Source organism: Schistocerca americana, chromosome 6 (genome assembly GCF_021461395.2).
Source record: "Schistocerca americana isolate TAMUIC-IGC-003095 chromosome 6, iqSchAmer2.1, whole genome shotgun sequence".
NCBI lineage: Eukaryota > Metazoa > Arthropoda > Insecta > Orthoptera > Acrididae > Schistocerca > Schistocerca americana.
The window spans coordinates 321,783,400-321,802,560 of NC_060124.1; the positions used below are offsets into that span (position 1 = coordinate 321,783,400).

The 19,161-nt window shown below is 42.8% G+C and overlaps 1 protein-coding gene across 1 annotated transcript in view; it reads right to left on the reverse strand.

The window, feature by feature from the left end:
- The window catches only part of LOC124620113, a 150,435-nt gene extending 143,153 nt beyond the window's left edge, over positions 1 to 7,282 (reverse strand). Inside the window, exon 1 of the mRNA XM_047146783.1 lies at positions 7,109 to 7,282. Within this exon, the coding sequence (XP_047002739.1) occupies positions 7,109 to 7,282 (174 nt within the window). The remainder of the gene's footprint in view (positions 1 to 7,108) is intronic.
- Positions 7,283 to 19,161: the final 11,879 nt, after the last annotated feature.

Consider the following 19,161-nt stretch of genomic DNA (forward strand, 5'->3'; position numbering starts at 1 on the left):
CTAGTTTTATACATCGAGTCGCTTGTCCTTCACTGTGATTACGTAACAGTTCATCATAACAAGATATTATACGACGGCGTGCTGAATAGTAATGCATCCGAATTTTTTATGTGCAAATTCTTAACCTTTTTAATTAAAACAAACATTATTATTCTACATATTTATTCTTCACGTCTACGTATCTACAGCACTGCCTCTAGATGGTTCCGAATTGTAGCTTGTAACATGGCGGTGTAATGTAACTAGGAGAGCTTTCAATAAGTAATGCAACACATTTTTTTCTCGGCCAGTTTCGATCGAAAAAATGCGTAATTTGTTGTAGCACTTCGTGGAATATTCCCGCTTCAGCCCCTATACTTTCATGAAGTTCCGACAGGTGGCGGTAATATACGTAACCTTTGAAACGGTGTCTCTAACGGAGGTGCATCCCAAGCAGAGAGCTGTCACTGGGTTCCTGTTGGAAAACCAGAGCATCACAGGTATTCATAGGCCCTTGCAGACTGTCTGCGGAGACCTGGCAGCGAAAAAAAGCACTGTGGGTCATTGGGCGAGGCATTTGTCATTTCGCAACAAGATCGCGCAAGACCTGTCAGATCTGCCGCGTTTCGGCCGGCCGTACGCAGCTGTGAATCCTGCATTGTTGGAATGTGCGGACACACTCATTCGAGGTGATCGACCGATCACAATCAAACACCTCGCTGCTCAGCTGGACGTCTCTGTTGGTTGCGCTGACACACTTCTCCACCACTCAAAAGTGTGTGCCCGCTGTGCTTCTTGCCGTCTACTAGAGGACCATAAAGAGCAACGAAGGACCATCTGTGAGCAATTGCTTGTGAGTTATGAAGCTGATCGTGACACTTTTTGTGTCGACCATCGTTACAGGTGGTGAAACATGTGTTCATCATTTCGAACCGAAAACAAAACGTCAATCTACCTCCCCTCCGAAGGAAAAGATCAAAGACGCCCCCTCTACCCGTATAGTGATGGCGACTTTCTTCTGAGACTCTCAAGGGATTATTCTATTTGATGTTCTCCCTCATAGTGCAACGATCAACTCTGAAGTGTATTATGCTACCCTTAGGAAACTGCAGAAACGCCTTCAGCGTACGCCACAAAAATGCAGACGAGAACTGCTTCTTCTGCAACACAACGCAAGGTCTCACACAAGTCTGCGCATCCTAGAGGAGCTCACAAAACTTCATTGACCTGTTGATCCTCACCCGCCATACAGTCTGGATCTCGCACCTTCCATCTGGCACAATGACGGATGCACTCACCGAGAAGCAATACGTGGATGATGGGGAGGTTATTGGCGCAGCAAGACATTGGCTTCCACGTCGAACACTAGAGTGGTGCTGTTCGCGCCTACAGGCCCTCCAAGTAAGGGGGCGTAACGCCGTCTCATTTAACGGAGACTTGCAAAATTGGGGTTTTGTAGCAAAAAGAGTGGGGAATAATATGGTGTCTAGGAATTCTGAATAAAACCAATCTGCTTACAGAAAAAAATGTGTTGCACTACTTATTGCCCTTGTATGTCGATGCGTGAGAAACAGCGTGCTGCAATAGAGTTTCGAGTTCGAAGAGTTTGTTTACACTCCTTCAGCATGACAATGCCAGACTACACACGAACTCTGCGACATCTGCAACAATACGACGCCTTGGGATCACTGGCATCGATCATCCTCCATACATTCTCGACTTGGCGCTATCCGATTTTTATGTGTGTCTAGAACTTAGAACTACTTAAACCTAACTAACCTAATGACATCACACACATCCATGCCCGAGGCAGGATTCGAACCTGCGACCGTAGCGGTCGCGCGGTTCCAGACTGAAGCACCTAGAACCGCTCAGCCACCCCGGCCGGCAGTATTAACAAAGGGTCTCTCGAAACGTGTGCGTCGCCAGGATGACTGTTGAGAGATAAATCTGTAGACATGAAGACCAAAGATTTATAACGTTAATAACGTTTATTACGTGTAGAAAGCTTTAAGAGTTTTCAAATAAAAAATTCGAACACCTTACTTTTCAAGACGCCCTCTTATTTATCTGTTAATTTCGTGTGAGATGTTTTCTTTCGTAAAACTACGAACTGTGACTATCATTTACAGCTAGGGGAATAATCTGGAGTAGTTGTAATGCTGAAAAACATGACTACTTCTTAAAAATCGTGCAGCAACTCTGAAACGCGTTGGACGTAAACAGGAAAAATACAAGAGATAGTCATAAAGTTTTAGTTATCGTAGAGAGGGGCGGGAGGATGAAGTCGTATAATTAATTTTCTGTTTGTTTGCGGATACATGCCTGCCATCTTGGTACACATTGAAACCTCCACACCGCAATATCACAGCACGCCGCTGCCTATTCATAAAGTGAAGATTCAGTGCAGTCATTCTTTTTCTGCGACTGGAGGGGACAACACTGAGGTGGTGGGAGCGAACTGACACATGAGACAGTGATTAGGTGATGCAGATGCCGGTGTAGTCAAACAAGAACGAAACGGCAGGCCACCTCTCTATGAAGAACCAGAAGTCGTAAGAGAAATGGAGGCCCTGGTACTCGACCACCGGCGTAACACAATCGAGCCGATACTGGGAAAAGATAAATCAGCAATGGATCAGTTTTCCACATACTGCACGACGTTTTGAACATCGCCATCCGATGGGTTCCACGACTGCTCACACATAGGGATATTTTGCCCTAAAAGTCGGTCAAAAGTCCACTTTTCCAACTCGAGGAATTCCCAAAATGCATTACTTTCTACGATAGTCTGCCAGATGGGACATGGCTGAGGCAGTGTGTCATTTACTTATTGCCTACTGATACACGGTGGAGCTATTCTGTATTTACGTATGTGGCTTACAGTGCATCTGAAGCATCTCTGCTGGTCTGCAATCAATCTGCATTTTCGAATGTGTTAAAAGTGTGTTTTTACTTGAAGTGTGGTGAAAAGCAATATGAGTTCCAAGGATCCCGTTATATATGATTGTTTTTATTCGTGTTATTTACTACTTTTATTAGTAATCGTTCTTTTTGTTGTAAGAGTCCCTGCATATTTGTTAATACATTGTGATAGAAAAATCATTCCTCTACTGGAAATTAAAAAAAAAAAAAAGCCGCTAAATACAGCAGTTTGATTTTTTACGGTTGTTTTACGTTAATGAGTTGCCAGCTCTAAAAAATGTCATCTATGAAATGAATTCTGACAGCATTTTGTTACTATTCTATGTCCTCCAAAAGTCAAAATTATGACAAGAAAACGCCTCTATGACCATTTGAACAGACGTTCTGATAAAGAGTTTGTAAAAAGATTGGACTTTATGGAAAAATGTATATTATCAGTAGCTGCCTTCACTGACGAAGAAAGGAATGGTTCTAGACATAAACTGTCTTATAAAAAGTAACAATTAAAGAAACGGTGGCTTGCTTCGCACAAAGTTGGAAGCACTTCCTTAAAATTAACCGTAATTGGCTGCGAAGTATCACTAAAATTCCACATTGTAAAACTCGAGTTGGTAGGCCATTAAAGTCGTCCGTGCAATGGGGCGAACGCAGTAAAAGGCATAGGATACCGCTATTGAGAAACAAAATTAACGTATGCCAGTAAAATGAGGCTTCGAGAATCTGGATATGACGCGGGTTCCAAAGTAATTACAGATATTACTTTATCTCCCACATGAGTAGCTAAATACAGACAAGCACTAGATCGTAATCGTAGAGACTTCGATATATCTCAAGGACAAGTGCTGGGTATGCCACTATGACCCCAAGATTAAAGGTACTCAGTAAGCAGCGCAAACATCTATATTCGCTTACGCCGTAGTGGGCAAGACCTTATCATTATTAGACAAGTTGACGGCGAGGTTTGGTTGGGACTACCATAGTGTGACGCTAACAGATAATGCTAATAAGGGGGAAACCGTCATAGAAGCACCCTAGCGAAATTTCGGGTCTGTCAAGTGAAAGCTTTGCGCAAAGCTACACGACGCCGCTCCAGCTCATTCTGCACAAGACACATTCACAGGTGCTGGCTGTCACATTCTGCCTCATCCCAGTATTCTCCTCGCATGGCATCCCGTGACTGCTTCCCCTTTCTTGGGATGAAAAAACCATTGCATATTAGGCCTTTCCAGAATGACGACGATGTGATTTTGGAGGTGGCACGTTTCCTGCCACAATGTCACAATGTAGATTTCTACAACTAAGGCCACCGCCATATGATCCAGCGTTTAGAAAATAAATCACATAGAAGAGTGAACATGTAGAGGAGGACTACCACTCTCACCAGATTTCATGGTCACGTCTTGATGTCACTGGCGGTGATAATTCAAACTTTGTGACTATATATCATAAATTAGTCTGACTGAAGACTGTGTATTACTAGTGGAAGTAAGCCAAAATATTTTATTGGCTTTCGACTACATTGAAACAAATGGCCACAGCGATGAAGTAAGATAACTGTGAAAGATTTAGGGGCCCATTTATCACACGTGCTATTCGAGAGTGGAACGGTAGAGAAATAATCGAAAGTAGTTCTATGCAGTCTGTGCCAGACACGTAAGTATTACTTGTAAAGTAATCATGTAGATGAAGATGATATTCTGGGCTAACTAAAACTAAACTTTACGCCTGGTACAGAGGTCGTGGCCTGCAAATTTACTGCGAACTTCCCAGCCACAGATCCAGTTTTGGATTTTAGAAGAGATCGCAATTTCTTATTTTCTCCTTCCACATCCTCTCAGATACATTGTGCCAGTCACATTAATGTGACCACCGCTCAAAAGCCTTACCTTAAACTTCTTCTGTTCAAAAAAATAACATTATTCAAAATTTATGTTCCTTTCACCTTTCAAGCTTTGCTGTCCTTTACAATAAGTCTCTCTTCATCTAACATACAATCACAAGTCAACACAGCACTACTGAATACGTCCAGTACCTACCACACTTCAACTAGGAATGTGTCAGACTGCTCAGAGGCAAAGACTGTGCCACGAAAAGAACAAAGATTGCTTAACAGTAATGTAACTCTTTCTCTCTCCGACATGCACATCGATAACATACAAAAATCAAAATGACATGCCCCACCTTACTGTCACATGTTACATTGTTCTGCTGATAGAAGCCACCCTGCCCAGGTAAAATTTGGAAATTTGTGGTAAGGTCTTATGGGACCAAACTGCTGAGGTCACCGGTCCATAAGCTTGCGCACCACTTAATCTAACTTAAACTAACTTACGCTAAGGACAATACATACACCCATGCCCGAAGAGAGGACTCAATCCTCCGACGGAGGGAGCCACGCGGAGCGTACACGACGCCTCAGGCCGCGTGGCTATCCCCCGCAGCTGTCGAGATAAAAACAAACTGCATATAAGGGTGGACATGGGTCCCAAGCATAGATGGACGTGCCTTTGAGAACTGCGAGAACACCCTGTCAATATCACGAAAACATTCCCAGACCGTAACGCCCCTTTCTCCGGTCTTGACCCATCCGACGATTATTGTAGAGTGTTTGCTTTCAAATACATCTGAGAGGACTACCTGTCGTTATTTAGTTGATGTCCATTTGCGGTATTGGCGTGCAAATTCCAGCTTTTGTAGCCGACGAACATCAGTCAGCATGGGTGTATGAACAAGGCGCCTACTGCGAAGGCCCTTATGCAGCAACTTTCGCTGAACGTTCGCTGACGAGGCGTTTTGATAGCTCATTGTTCGTCTTGGCGGTCAGTTGACAACAGTTACACGTCTATTCGCCCGTACACATGTCTTCAGCCGCTGTTCACCCCTCTCATCTGTGACCAGTGGCGCGCAGCGGTTTTCGATAGCGCCATTATGCAATGCACAGTATACTTTAACCACGGCGACACGCAGACGGTTTACAGACTTATCCGTTTCGGAAAAGTTTGCTATGTGACTCGAAAGCCACTGATGCCCTTTTGGACGTCAGATAAATCGTTCCGTTTCCGTATTACGACGACGTCTGCATTAGTTTTCCGCGTCCCCCCCCCCCTCCCCCCCAAAAAAATGTTCTTTATAAACCCTCCACTGCTAGTGCTGCCACCTGCTGTCTGTGAGTGGTCAGAGGACTGACGTCGAACATAGACGGCGGTCACATTAAGTGACCGGACGGTGTATAATCTGCTGTCACTCTCACACTAACTTGCCAAAATTAGAGTCAATAGCAATATCAATAGCACATTTGAAATGTTTTGATATAATAGTAATAAATTGCTTACATTAACGCTTCAAACAAGTATATCTTACAAGAATAATAATTTACATGCTATAAAATCGAAGTATGCACTTACCATTATCAGTATGTCACTTAGCACTATGAACATTATCAGTATGTCACTTAGCACTATGACTGTACACAGATCTGCAGACTATTTCTTGTTGACAGCAGGAATGCCCGGCTTTACCTGGCTAGAACGCTCTCTGCTCAGTCAGCAAGTCCATCCACGTGGGCTTGGAATCCCTTGCCAATTTCTGCATCGGAGCGTGCGCTGATACGAAACTTCCTGCCAGATTAAAATTATTTTCCAGACCGGGACTCGACACTGGGACCTTTGCCTTTCCTGGGCAAGTGCTCTATCAGCTGAGCTACCCGAGCACGACTCATGGTACGTCCTCACAGCTCTACTTCCGGCAGTACCTCATCTTCCGCCTTCCAAATTGCACAGAAGTTCTTCTGACAAAATTGCGGGGCTAGCACTTGCCCACGAAAGGTAAACGCCGCGGGTTCGAGTCCCGGTCCGGCATACAGCTTTAATCTGTCAGGAAGTTTCATATCAGCACATACTCCGCTGCAGAGTGAACGGTTCATTGTGGAAACATCCCTCGGGCTGTGGCTAAGCCACGTTTCCGCGATAACATTTCTTCCAGAAGCGTTAGTCCCGCAAGTTGCGCAGGAGAACTTCTGTGAAGTTCGAAAGGTAGGGAACGAGGTACTGGTGAAGTGAAGCCGTGAGGACGGGTCGTGAGTAGGGCTCGGATAACTCAGTTTGTTTTAATGCTAGTTTATTCTCAGAAAATTATTTAAAAAAACGTGGAAGATGACGTAAGACCAAATGTGAACGCTTTTAGTAAAATGTTCTCGGACCCGCACGACACCCGACACCAAGCCCGGCGAGCACCACGAGCCCTGAGAGGCGGCCCCCCGCCGGACGCGGGTCTCGTGTCGCGGCGGCAGTCGCGGGGAATGCGGCCTCAGCAGCTGACACGGCCGCGTCTCGAGTTCGGGGCGCCGACCACAGCTTCCGCGGCACAGTGTGCCTCGCATCTGCCCCTACGGGCCCTCTGCCAAGCCACTTCTAATTAACAAACAGCTAATCACCCGTGGACGCCGCACGTTCAATTCCAGTAACTGCTCCAGTTGGTTCACAGATTCACATGTGGAACTGCCTCTCAGCAACTGCGCTTTCCCGAGAATTTCTATGTCGGCGGCCCAGAACACTTTGATAATAACTACAGTCGGCTGCAACAAATCACTTATTACACACTGCGTTAGTTCTATTATCAGGTTTTCGAGCTCTTTCAACCTCGTCCTCAGATGAAGCATGTGGGAACTAACATAATATTCCTTAGAGCATGATGCTAGGCTAGGATGGTGATTGGGAAACTGTTACAAGTTTTTCCACTATGCATTCTTCGACATAAACTGCAAATAACTTTGTACACGGCTGATATTTTGCATTTCTGTATAGGCGCAAAAAGTTTGTGAAAGCCCTCCATTTGCAGAACTTACAAAAAATACTAAAATCTTGTTTAACACAGCCATTCTGCAACCAACATAGAAGAGACCTTTAATGTACTTGATATAACCCACAAAGACATACAACGTGACACTCTTGAACAAACATAAATTTATAAATTTATCTTTTTCAGTCGCAAATAAATTTTATTGTGCTTTACTGGTTCCGACAAATTGATTTGTCATCTTCAAAAGCCTACAAAATTAGGGATATTATAAATCTTTACACCTTATCTATGCATTTATGTAATTAAATATGATTTACATATAACTCGCAAGGGCTACAAAGTGAACCTTTTCGCACAGAATTTGAAATATATAAATATAAATTCAAAAGATTTGTTGAATGTTCAACTTGCATTGAAAAACAGACACTATTCTGATTGCATATCATCTCTTAAAAAACATGTGAATCAGCCCATCCCTTTCATATATTAGTATTTGTGTCATGCTTTTTTTCAAATGTATTAAATATAACTTCTTTATACGCCTTGGTTTTATTCTTTACGTATTCTTTTAAATATGTTCCTTGATGCTAGCAAACAGATACATATACGTGATTCAGTTATTGTAAACAGTCAAACAGTGTTTAAAATAATCACATACAATATGCGACTTTCTGGGCATACCACGGCATTATTCTTCTGTGAAGAAGATATTGACTGTTTGCTAGACTAAGTATGTTTCTGTAATATCCTTCTTTTACCGCACATAAACGTTTAGTCAAATTCTAAAGAGGTATAATACCTCTAATTTTGTAGGCTTTTGAAGATGACAAATTAATTTGTGGAAACTGGTAAAGCATGATAAAATGTATTTGCAACTAATGACTGAAATTTATCCTGAAAAAATAATACTACAGTTGTTGAAAATTACAGCCGTTAATAAAATCATAAATTTATTTCTACGCAGACACACAGCATCATATTTTCTTCTTAATCAGACCGAACTGATGAACAAGTTTTTGTTACTGGACTTTCAAGATCTGTATCCAAGACCAGCAAATTATCTGCCCTGCCTTGCCCCCCCCCCCCCCCCCCCCCCTCCGCTCCCACATCTATATCTTGACTTCCATATCTACAGTGTCCGTTTGCAGCTCACACTCATTTGCCTGACAGACGAATCATCGATCCACTTTCACACTATTTCTCTACTGTTCCACTCTAGAACCGCGCACACTTAAATCATTTTTTGCGAGCTCTGATTTCTCTTATTTTGTTATCGTCAATATTTCTCTCTATGTAGATGGGCTCCAATAAAATATTTCCGCATTCGAAGGAGAAGGTTGGTTACTGAAATTTCGGGGAGAGAGCTCGCCGCAACCAAATACGCCTTTGTTTTAATCATTGACATAGCAATCCGCGTATCATTTCAGTGAAACGCTCTCCCCCGTTTCGCGATAAGACGAAAGAAAGAGCTGCCCGTCTTTGAACTTTTTCGATGTCCTCCGGCAATCCGATCTGGTAAGGATCATATACCGCACTATGATCGTTCCAATTTAAGTTGTAATCCATAGGTATTTATTTAGACTGACTGTCTTTACATTTGTGTGGTTTATGTAATAGAAATTTAACAGAACTCTTTTACACTCATGTGAATGACTTTACATTATTCGTTATTTAGGGTCAACTGCCACTTTTCGCGCAATACATAAATCTGAAATAAACAGCATGTGAGTCAGTGTCATGTGCAGTATGTGCCGGGGCATTACTGTGGAGCAAAACACACACTTAGACAGATTCCTGGGACGCTTCGTCTTGCTAGCCTTCCGTAACCTTGCCAGGATACTCTGCTAGGATGCTGCTGTGACGGTTTCCTCCTTAAAAGCATATCTGTTAGCAACACACCATGGTTGTCCCAAAAACAAAATTCCTGATGGTGGTTGGGTCTTCGCCTTTTTCTGTGGTGGTTAATCCATACGTTTGCTTTGCTCCTTTGTCTTGACCACACTATAAGTCTTAACACCTGATCACTGGGATAATGACGTTGCAGTGTTGCCGTACATTTTCACCCATTAAGCATGGGTAATTGGTGGGTCGTTCCTTTTCAAATGCAGAAAACGAATTACCGCACAATATTTCATTTTATCAACGGGCCGCGCCACTGTGTTTTAGCTTTTCTAGCGGGGTACTGCGGTAATGTAGCACAAGAATTTCAGTGTATGCAGGACCGTGGGTATGTAGCCACAAACATAAAAAAATCAATCCTCATACAGCTACGGTAAAAACAGTTGCACCTGCATACGGTGTGTGTGTGTGTGTGTGTGTGTGTGTGTGTGTGTGTGTGTTTAAGTTGCCTAAAAAGCACATTATCGAAATGAATTTTTTATGGATGCCAAGATGCAACGCAATGTAAGTATCCTAAAACATGACGATATTTCGTTCCGTAAGTTTTTTATTAACACACCAGCACCTCGGCCCTAACATCTAGCGCCACGTGGCCCAGAAAATAATGTTGCTCTAGTAACTCCATCTGATGATATGCCTAAAGTGGCTCGAAAGGAGTTAATGGTACAATCAATCGTATTAAATTCCAAAAGCGACTGGTGTGGTATCCCCTTTTCCTTGCTTCCCCTTTCCCTTTTGTTGTCGTAAAGTGAAATGCAAAGGACAAGGTGAGACTGTGTTATTGGCAAGAGACTGGAAACAGTTTTAAAGAACGTAGGATTATACGTAGCGTGCAAGCAGTGAGCTAGAGATCACGAGTAGGAGCGCTATGTGCTCTATGAAAAACAGAGATGGATTATTCTTTGTACTGAAATTGTAGAAGTGAGAGGAAGCTATGTATTAAAAAACTCCGGTGCGAGTAAAGAATATAAATAGACCTGAAGTCATTTGATCCGCCATAATCACTAACTGTTGCAGCGGCTATTATATAAAAATTTCTCCAATAACGAATGAAGACGTCCTCCTGTGGACGAGTCTAATAATTATTCTTGTGCCAGTGGTTAGGGAACATTATATGATTTTTAACAGAATATATCTGCCTATTGTATAAGGTCCGTTTCACGCATTTTCTTTAACTTAATCGACCCTTAAGCTGTCACGTACTGCATTCGACGTTTTTATAAGTCGTGGGATGTGTGCAGGATGATTGGGTAACACAAACCTGCATTACAGTCGACGTCCGTTTGGGTAGCAAGTGCAACACTACGACAGCTACTCTCTCGACCTCCACGCAGTGAGCAGCCAAGCCCACAGGCGGACTCCCCTCCCCTTATAATTATGAAAGTTTGTTGAAGATGCTCATAATAACGGTGTATTTCTGATTTAACGCAGAATAACTATCCTGAAGGGTTCTAAGCTCAGCTTAGTTGTCAGAATCATTGAAAACGGAAACCGTATTTCATAAAAGGCGTTTTATAAAATACTTTACGGCTGACAAACCTCACCTTATGTAAAAATAACAAACCGTATAATTGTGCATACAATTTACTGGTTGCATATCACACCTATATAAACCAGCAGTTTAAATCACAGTTTCAATTCGGCATCCACAATAGATATAATGAAAATCTTTACCGTCTATAGATATGTTGTTTCGGTCGTCAACCCGTGGTCCAAACTTTATCTCTCTTCTTTTCATTATTTATGTTCTTGTTATACTTTTTTCTACTTGACTCGCTTCGGGTTGTCTTCATTCCTTTCTCAATCAACCCGTCTTATATTCAACAGTTCCCTGTCTTCCTCACTGTCCACGTTTCGCGCCTGTGCGGAGTTGTGCTTCAAACATAGCTTTTGTGTTTTTAGTCTATATTGCGAACTTATCTTCGTACTTTACGCTATAATCACTGTTCTATTGTGAAAATTGCACTGATGTTAACTTGCCTCTGTTGTAACTACTGCCGGTTGTGAAGCGTTCGTCTTCTAGTGTTTTTATTTTACATTAAGAATATACGTTTGTACGTTGAACTCTTTTTATTGTTCTACTGTGTGCAAATTGCAAATTACTGTGTACGAAATTTGCGATTATGTTTACAAGACACTTTTGGCTGTACGGTCTTTGCTCCCCAAATCAAAAAAATAAATAAAAAATTTAAAAAATCCTCAAATGAGGCTACTGCTTCTACTGTGTGAGCCTGTTGCTGGTAGCCTAGTTCCACTGGCGTCACAAACCGTTGAACTCTCCAATACTCTGGAAAGAGGCTCTTGCGCGACACTAGCAGCCGGGGCCAGTGGGATGAAGGTTTTTTAAGATGTTGCTTCTCCACCACCTCCTCTTACTCGCAACTTTCCAAAGGCAAAGCCTGTAGTTCCAAGCGAGAGGTCAGATTGGTGGGTACAGGGAATAAGTTCTGCAACCACAGGTGAGAGTTTTCAGAAACGCAGTTTACCCAAACTACTTCTCAAAGAGTACTTAGGCCCATTCGTATCGAGCTGCTCTGGCGGGTGAATTTCTGGCGGGTGAACATGCCTGATCCATAAACTGGGTAGCAAGGTCTCCGCATAAGACAGAGGATGTTTGGGGTGAACTAGGAGACGAATTGTAGTCCTATTTTACCGAGTTTATTAAACAATTGATTTCGTAATTTAAACAGCAGGCTTGTACGTAGTAGGAACCGTCGATTATAATTTTTGAAATCAAACAGAATTTTTTTCTCTGGATGACTGACTGTACACTAAACTGTTGGTAGTTTAATGGAGCGATTCCCAGGTAAATGACAGTATGCATCTTGTCAGAATATAAAGATATGAATAGGTGGCGTGATATCACAATCTCGTAATCTCTATTTGAATCTCGTAAATAAGGCGTGTTTTACAATCCTTCCCTTACACTGTCGTCGTACAGAAAGATAAGCTATCTGTAATCACTGAGACACTTCTGCAAAATAACCCAGTGATAAGTACAGTAAGAATACAACATAATAACGTTTCACATCTCTCTCTCTCTCTCTCTCTCTCTCTCTCTCTCTCTCTCTCTCTCTCTCTGTCTCTATCTCTACCTGTCTATCTATTATTCATCTATCTACCTACCTCTCTGGCTCTCAGAATGTGTGTGTGTGTGTGTGTGTGTGTGTGCGCGCGCGCGCATTTCACACACCATCAAACTTCTTTAGTACGAGTATTTCGATGTTATCTGGTATACCACTTCATGCTTCATCCAGTTTTTGGCATCTCCTTCTTTTGATTAAATCAGCTGTTAATTGGTACCGTTTCTCACGCTCATTTGTCCACCGCAAAAGAATTTCTCTGCCATGCGTAATATCCGTTGAATCACATATCAGCTGTGAGCCTGGAAAAAAGTCCTATTTGCCCCCAAACGACCTCCTATCCAATAATTAAATGTGTGTGCGTGCGTTTTTAACTTATTATACAAGTTAAACTTAATTTCCGTACCAAAGTTTATACAAGAAATATCATCATGAACTCCAGTTTTCTGGACTTTGTAAATAGTATAACTTAATTTTTTAATAACGACTACGTGTTACTTTTGTTATAATGCATGTCATTTAAATGTGTATATATTACCAGCTGCCAAACCCGGCGGTGGCCGTGTATTTATTTTGCCAATTTTCTATAAGAATTGAAACAAAAAATGCATTGTGTTTGCAGTTAAGTAACGAAAAAATTTCATTTCCATGTGTTCGTGAAAACACCTCTGAAATTATGAAACAGGTGTACAGAAAAAAATGCATAGTGTACAAACGTGTAGCTGCAATACTCAAATTAAGAAACATGCTCCAGGACTGTTCTGGAGGCAGCTGCTTCGATGGTCTACAAGCCGATGTTGTAAACTTCTCTAGGGCAACGTCTATTCATATCTCTATAGACAGCTACCGTTTTCACCTAAGATTGAAATCAAATGATTATCCCCTTCAAGGGTAGAAGCAGGGCAAAACAGTATATAAAGTCTAAACCCAAAAAATGGGGATTCAAAGCATGGGTACGCTCTAGCTCAGATGGATACGTGACATTTTTTGAGATGTACTAAGGGAAAAGGCAGGCAGAGAATAACACACTGAGCCCTAACTTTGGTCCTATTGGGAACACTGTCGTAAGATTGTGCCAGGGGCTAGAAGGAAATAATCGCAATATCATTCTTGACAATTTATTCACAACACTCCCATTGCTTTGTATCTGAAGCAAAAGAAAATTCATGTATTCGGAACCATAAGGTCGAACAGACTGAACGGTGCAGAGAGTAAACTGACCAACAGCAAGGCTCTAATGAAATCAGGTCGAGGTTCAATGTCAATTGCTACTTCTAATGACAATATTACAGTTGTGTGACGGGTGGATAGAAACATTGTCCACATGGTATCTACCTTTGCTGGAGGGACACCAACTGATACTGTCAAAAGATGGGATGCGAAGAACCATGCTCGCATAGATATAGAGAGGTCGTATGCTGCAGCACGCAACAACAAATTCATGGGTAGAGTAGACGTGACTGACCGGATGGTTGCACACTACCCTCGCACAATGAAGAGTAAGAAGTTTTATTTGAGAATATTTTTCCACTTTTATAATGTTTCACTAGTAAATGCATGGATTATTTACAAAAGAGATACTGAAAGAAATATTTCTTTTGTAGAATTCGAGGCATCAGTTGTTACAACAGTTATGGAACTTAGAAGTCTATGAAGGAAGCGTAGCAAACCATCAAACACCCGTGCTCACTTGAAGAAAAGGCAACGCACTGGATTTTCTGCAGCTATAAGACCGGATGGAATAGCCCATTACCTTTAAAAAAAAAAAAGGGAATGTAAGAATCTTCCTAGGTGCAGAGATAAAAACTGCAAAAGAAGGACAAGATACATTTGCAAAAAATGCAAGGTTCCTGTTTGCCCAGAAAGTATGGAGTTCTTCCACACTACATGTACGTGAATAATTTCTTGTTACTTGAATTTTGCCATTATTTATCACATTTTTTGGTTTCTTTATGGTGTCACCATGTTTGCTCTCATGTAACCTGATATGCACTATGTACACAAATGTGGCCATTTCCTATTTTCTTTGTTGAGCAGTAAATTGAAGCATTTGTTAAAAACATATATTTGTGATGACTTCCTTACATCTAAAATAGTGTTAAAAATAATTGTCAAAATTTAAATTATTAAAAAAAATTCGTCCCTGAAGAGGTTAAGTTATTTTAAGTAGTGTGTCAGTCTAGAGACCGATGACCTCAGCATTTTGTTCGCTTAGGAATTCACATTTGAACATTTCTAATGAACATCGAAACCTTATTGGCAAAATGGGAAGTTGTATTTATGGCTTGCCGGCTTACAATTTGACTACTAATACAGAATATGAATTTGCAATAACAATTAACAAGGCTCGAATCAGTGAGTGGGGAGGAGGGGGAAAGAGGAGGAGCAGTGGGGTGGGAGCAAATGGGCGCACAAAGCTGAAAGCTGGAGAGGGGTCGTGAGGAGAGGGGGAGAAGAAGATGGACATAGAAAAGCGGAAGGAGGTAATGGACAAAGAGAGGAGAGAGAGGGGCATGAGGAAATGGAGAGAGAGGGGGAGGAGGAGGAGGAGGACGGAGAAAGAGAGAGGAGGTGATGGGCAGAGAGAGGGAAAGGGGGAAGAGATGGACTGAGGCAAAGGTGAGAATGAGATTAGGGCCAGCCGGGGTGACCCAGCGGTTCTAGGCGCTACAGTCTGGAACCGTGCGACCGCTACGGTCGCAGGTTCGAATCCTACCTCGGGCAAGGATGTATGTGATGTCCTTACCTTAGTTAGGTTTAGGTAGTTCTAAGTTCTAGGGGACTGATGATCTCAGAAGTTAAATCCCATAGTGCTCAGAGCCATTTGAACCATTCTTGAGACTAGGACGTAGGGCTATATCCAGTTCCCATGCATATCAGAAACGTAAACTTTAACTGCAAAGATTTGAGTGGCGATGATGATCAGCGAAAGTGCGCGGAGTGGGGCGGTGGCCAACATTCAAAGGCAACAAGGGGTCGCTGAGCTGAAGTAGATTGAAATTCGCTTTGCTAAACGATAATATTGATTCGAAACTCTACAGATCTGCTGGCATTTGTTCAATATGCGAACTAGTCCTGTTGATCCCAGCTTAGATCTGGGGTGGGACATCAGTGTGCATAACTCACGGCTCTCACCAAGCTCGTCAGGATATAGCAGTTACGTAGATGCAAATAAAGCTGATGATTGCGAGTGGCGAGTCATCAGTCCAAGATGATATACTTTTAACTACGAGTTTATGTTCACGTCCTGTGGTCCTGACGCAGTAGATGGGCTTGTCGGAAGCGGCTGCGTCCGAGACGGTGGCACGGGCGCCTCGGGTCGCCAAACACGCGCCAAGGTTAGCCGTGCCTGGGCTCTGGCGCCCGGCGTTCTTGCTCGGTCGTTGCCGGCCCACCGGCCTTGGAATGCACAGGAAAACGGAGACGTGCGCCGCATCGCGCGCCTCGCGTCCCACGGGTGGCGCTTCCCGCTGCAAGGCCTCACCTCTAGCGTCCGCTGTCCATTTCCTTTCGGCGCTCCTACACATGCTTCCGCTTACCGACACTCCTGTTTCCGTCCCTCCTCAGCGTCTCGCCGCTCTCTCCGAGCGAAGAGGCGCAGTCATGGAAACAACGCATCCAGTGGGAATGTCCGTTACGAGTTGTCTCAGTATACAGGGTGTTACAAAAAGGTACGGCCAAACTTTCAGGAAACATTCCTCGCACACAAATAAAGAAAAGATGTTATGTGGACATGTGTCCGGAAACGATTAATTTCCATGTTAGAGCTCATTTTAGTTTTTCTACCTATGCTCAATGGAGCACGTTATCATGATTTCATACGGGATACTCTACCTGTGCTGCTAGAACATGTGCCTTTACAAGTACGACACAACATGTGGTTCATGCACGATGGAGCTCCTGCACATTTCAGCCGAAGTGTTCGTACGCTTCTCGACAACAGATTCGGTGACCGATGGATTGGTAGAGGCGGACCAATTCCACGGCCTCCACGCTCTCCTGATCTCAACCCTCTTGACTTTCATTTATGGGGGCATTTGAAAGCTCTTGTCTACGCAACCCCGGTACGAAACGTAGAGACTCTTCGTGCTCGTATTGTGGACGGCTGTGATACAATACGCCATTCTCCAGGGCTGCATCAGCGCATAATTTAAATTTTGACAATTATTTTTAACACTATTTTAGATGTAAGGAAGTCATTACAAATATTGCGACGGAGGGTGGATGCATGTATCCTCGCTAACGGAGGACATTTTGAACATCTCCTGTGACAAAGTGTTTGAAGTCACGCTGGTACGTTCTGTTGCTGTGTGTTTCCATTCCATGATTAATGTGATTTGAAGAGAAGTAATAAAATGAGCTCTAACATGGAAAGTAACCATTTCCGGACACATGTCCACATAACATATTTTCTTTCTTTGTGTGTAAGAAATGTTTCCTGAAAGTTTGGCCGTACCTTTTTGTAACACCCTGTATAATTATACTGGGTGTAGAGTAATTACGAGGCGTCTTTTTTTAAGTAAGTACCGTTTTGAAATTAAAAAAAGACATGCTAAGGTATCTCAATAATTTTATTTTTTCATGAAAGCCTGTACCTTAATCTACCGACTGACGCCATTACAGTCTGATTCTTCCTTGTTTACGTTGTATACTGAGTGTTTAAGATGCCCCCGATAATAGGGAGTCCCTCCGGCTGTGAAGTACGGGCTGTTATAAGTTTTCTTAGTGCTAGGGGCCTAAAAGCGATCGATATTCATCGTGAGATCTGTACAGTTCACGGAGAAAACATTATGGGTGATGGAATGGTAAGAAAGTGGGTGAGAGCATTTAAAGATGGCCGTACAAATGTGCATGATGAACAATGGAGTGGGCGTCCTTCGGTCGTTAATGAAAGTTTGGTGCAGGAAGTGGACAATAAGGTGAGAGAAAACAGACGCTTTACGATTTCCTCCTTGCGTGATGACTTTCCTAATGTTTCTCGTAGTGTTTTGTACGGCATTGTGACCGAGCACTTGAATTACCTAAAATTGTGCGCACGTTGGGTACCGAAAATGTTGACGGATGTGCACAAAACCAAACCTTTAGACAGTGCATTAACTTTCCTTGAGCGGCACCACAACGACGGTGATGATTTCTTAAGCCAAATTGTTACGGGCGATGAAACGTGGGTGGCCTACGTCACACCAGAATCAAAGCAATAGTCCATGAAAGATGAGCTAGGGTATCGTTTTGCTGCAAGACAAGGCCCGTCCGCATGTGGCGAATCAGACCAAAGATCTCATCACAACTTTTCGATGGGAAACTCTAGATCATCCTCCGTAGAGCCCCGACCTTGCGCCCAGTGACTACCATCTGTTCCTGCACTTGAACAATCACCTAGGCGGTCAGCGTCTTCAAGACGATGACGAAGTCAAAACAGTGATGATGCAGTGTTTAACAAGTCAAGCGGCAGACTTCTGTGAAGAAGGTATTCAAAAACTGATACAACGTTATGACAAGAGCCTCAATATTGACGGAAATTATGTAGAAAAGTAGATTAAGGTACAGGCTTTCATGTAAAAATAAAATTATTGGGATATCTTAGCACGTCTTTTTTTAAATTTCAAAACGATACTTACTTAAAAAATCAGGCTTCGTATCAGCGAAAACTGACAGTGATGAAAGTCAAAAACGCTCCAGCGAACACATGTGTGTGCAAAAGAGTCATTTTCGCGACAGTTGGTAAATGTAACTTACGTAAAAAAATGCACGGTGGTTACAAATAAGCTTTCGCTACTTGAGAGGGTCTCCCTGACAAACGAGTAATCGTAGGACAATGAAATTTTGTGGAAACTTCTGCATGAGAGGATAACATTTGATAATTGCGTACCATGTTTAAGTTCCAGGTTACAAACGTTCCTCAGTGTCAAGACAATCTGCATACATAACAGCCTGGAACCGCACTAGAGATTGCTGTACTGCTGCCCGAAACAACGGTGGACCATGGAATGTTCAGCTGTTAACACAGCTCGTGCAATGCTTGAAGATCGCACATTCTGCCCAGCATTCTCAGCCGCGGCTACAGTAACTTCTTCACCAATTTACGACGCAAATGGTCCTCGGTCTCTCTCAGGTACAAAATCGCCACTTTTCTCGGACTTCTGAGTAACGTTCTTAAACCTCGGTGCGAAGAGAGGATCTCTCCGTATTCCTTTAATGTACTACCGCTGTTGTTTCGATAAAACAGCTTAGCGAGTAGAGCCCCGCTCACCCTGTCCACAAGCATGCTTACCATCTGCAAATGCAATTTACTGTACATTGATGCTTTTGTTTCAGCCTACCAGTACCGACGCCTACCAGTACCGACGCCCAACGGCAACTCATGACACTAACACAACTAACAATGGAAGTCCTGCAGCGCACAGTCCAAACGTCATTCCTATATGAAGTTGGGTACCCATACGGTTGATAGTTTTCCGTCTACACTGGCTCAAGTAAC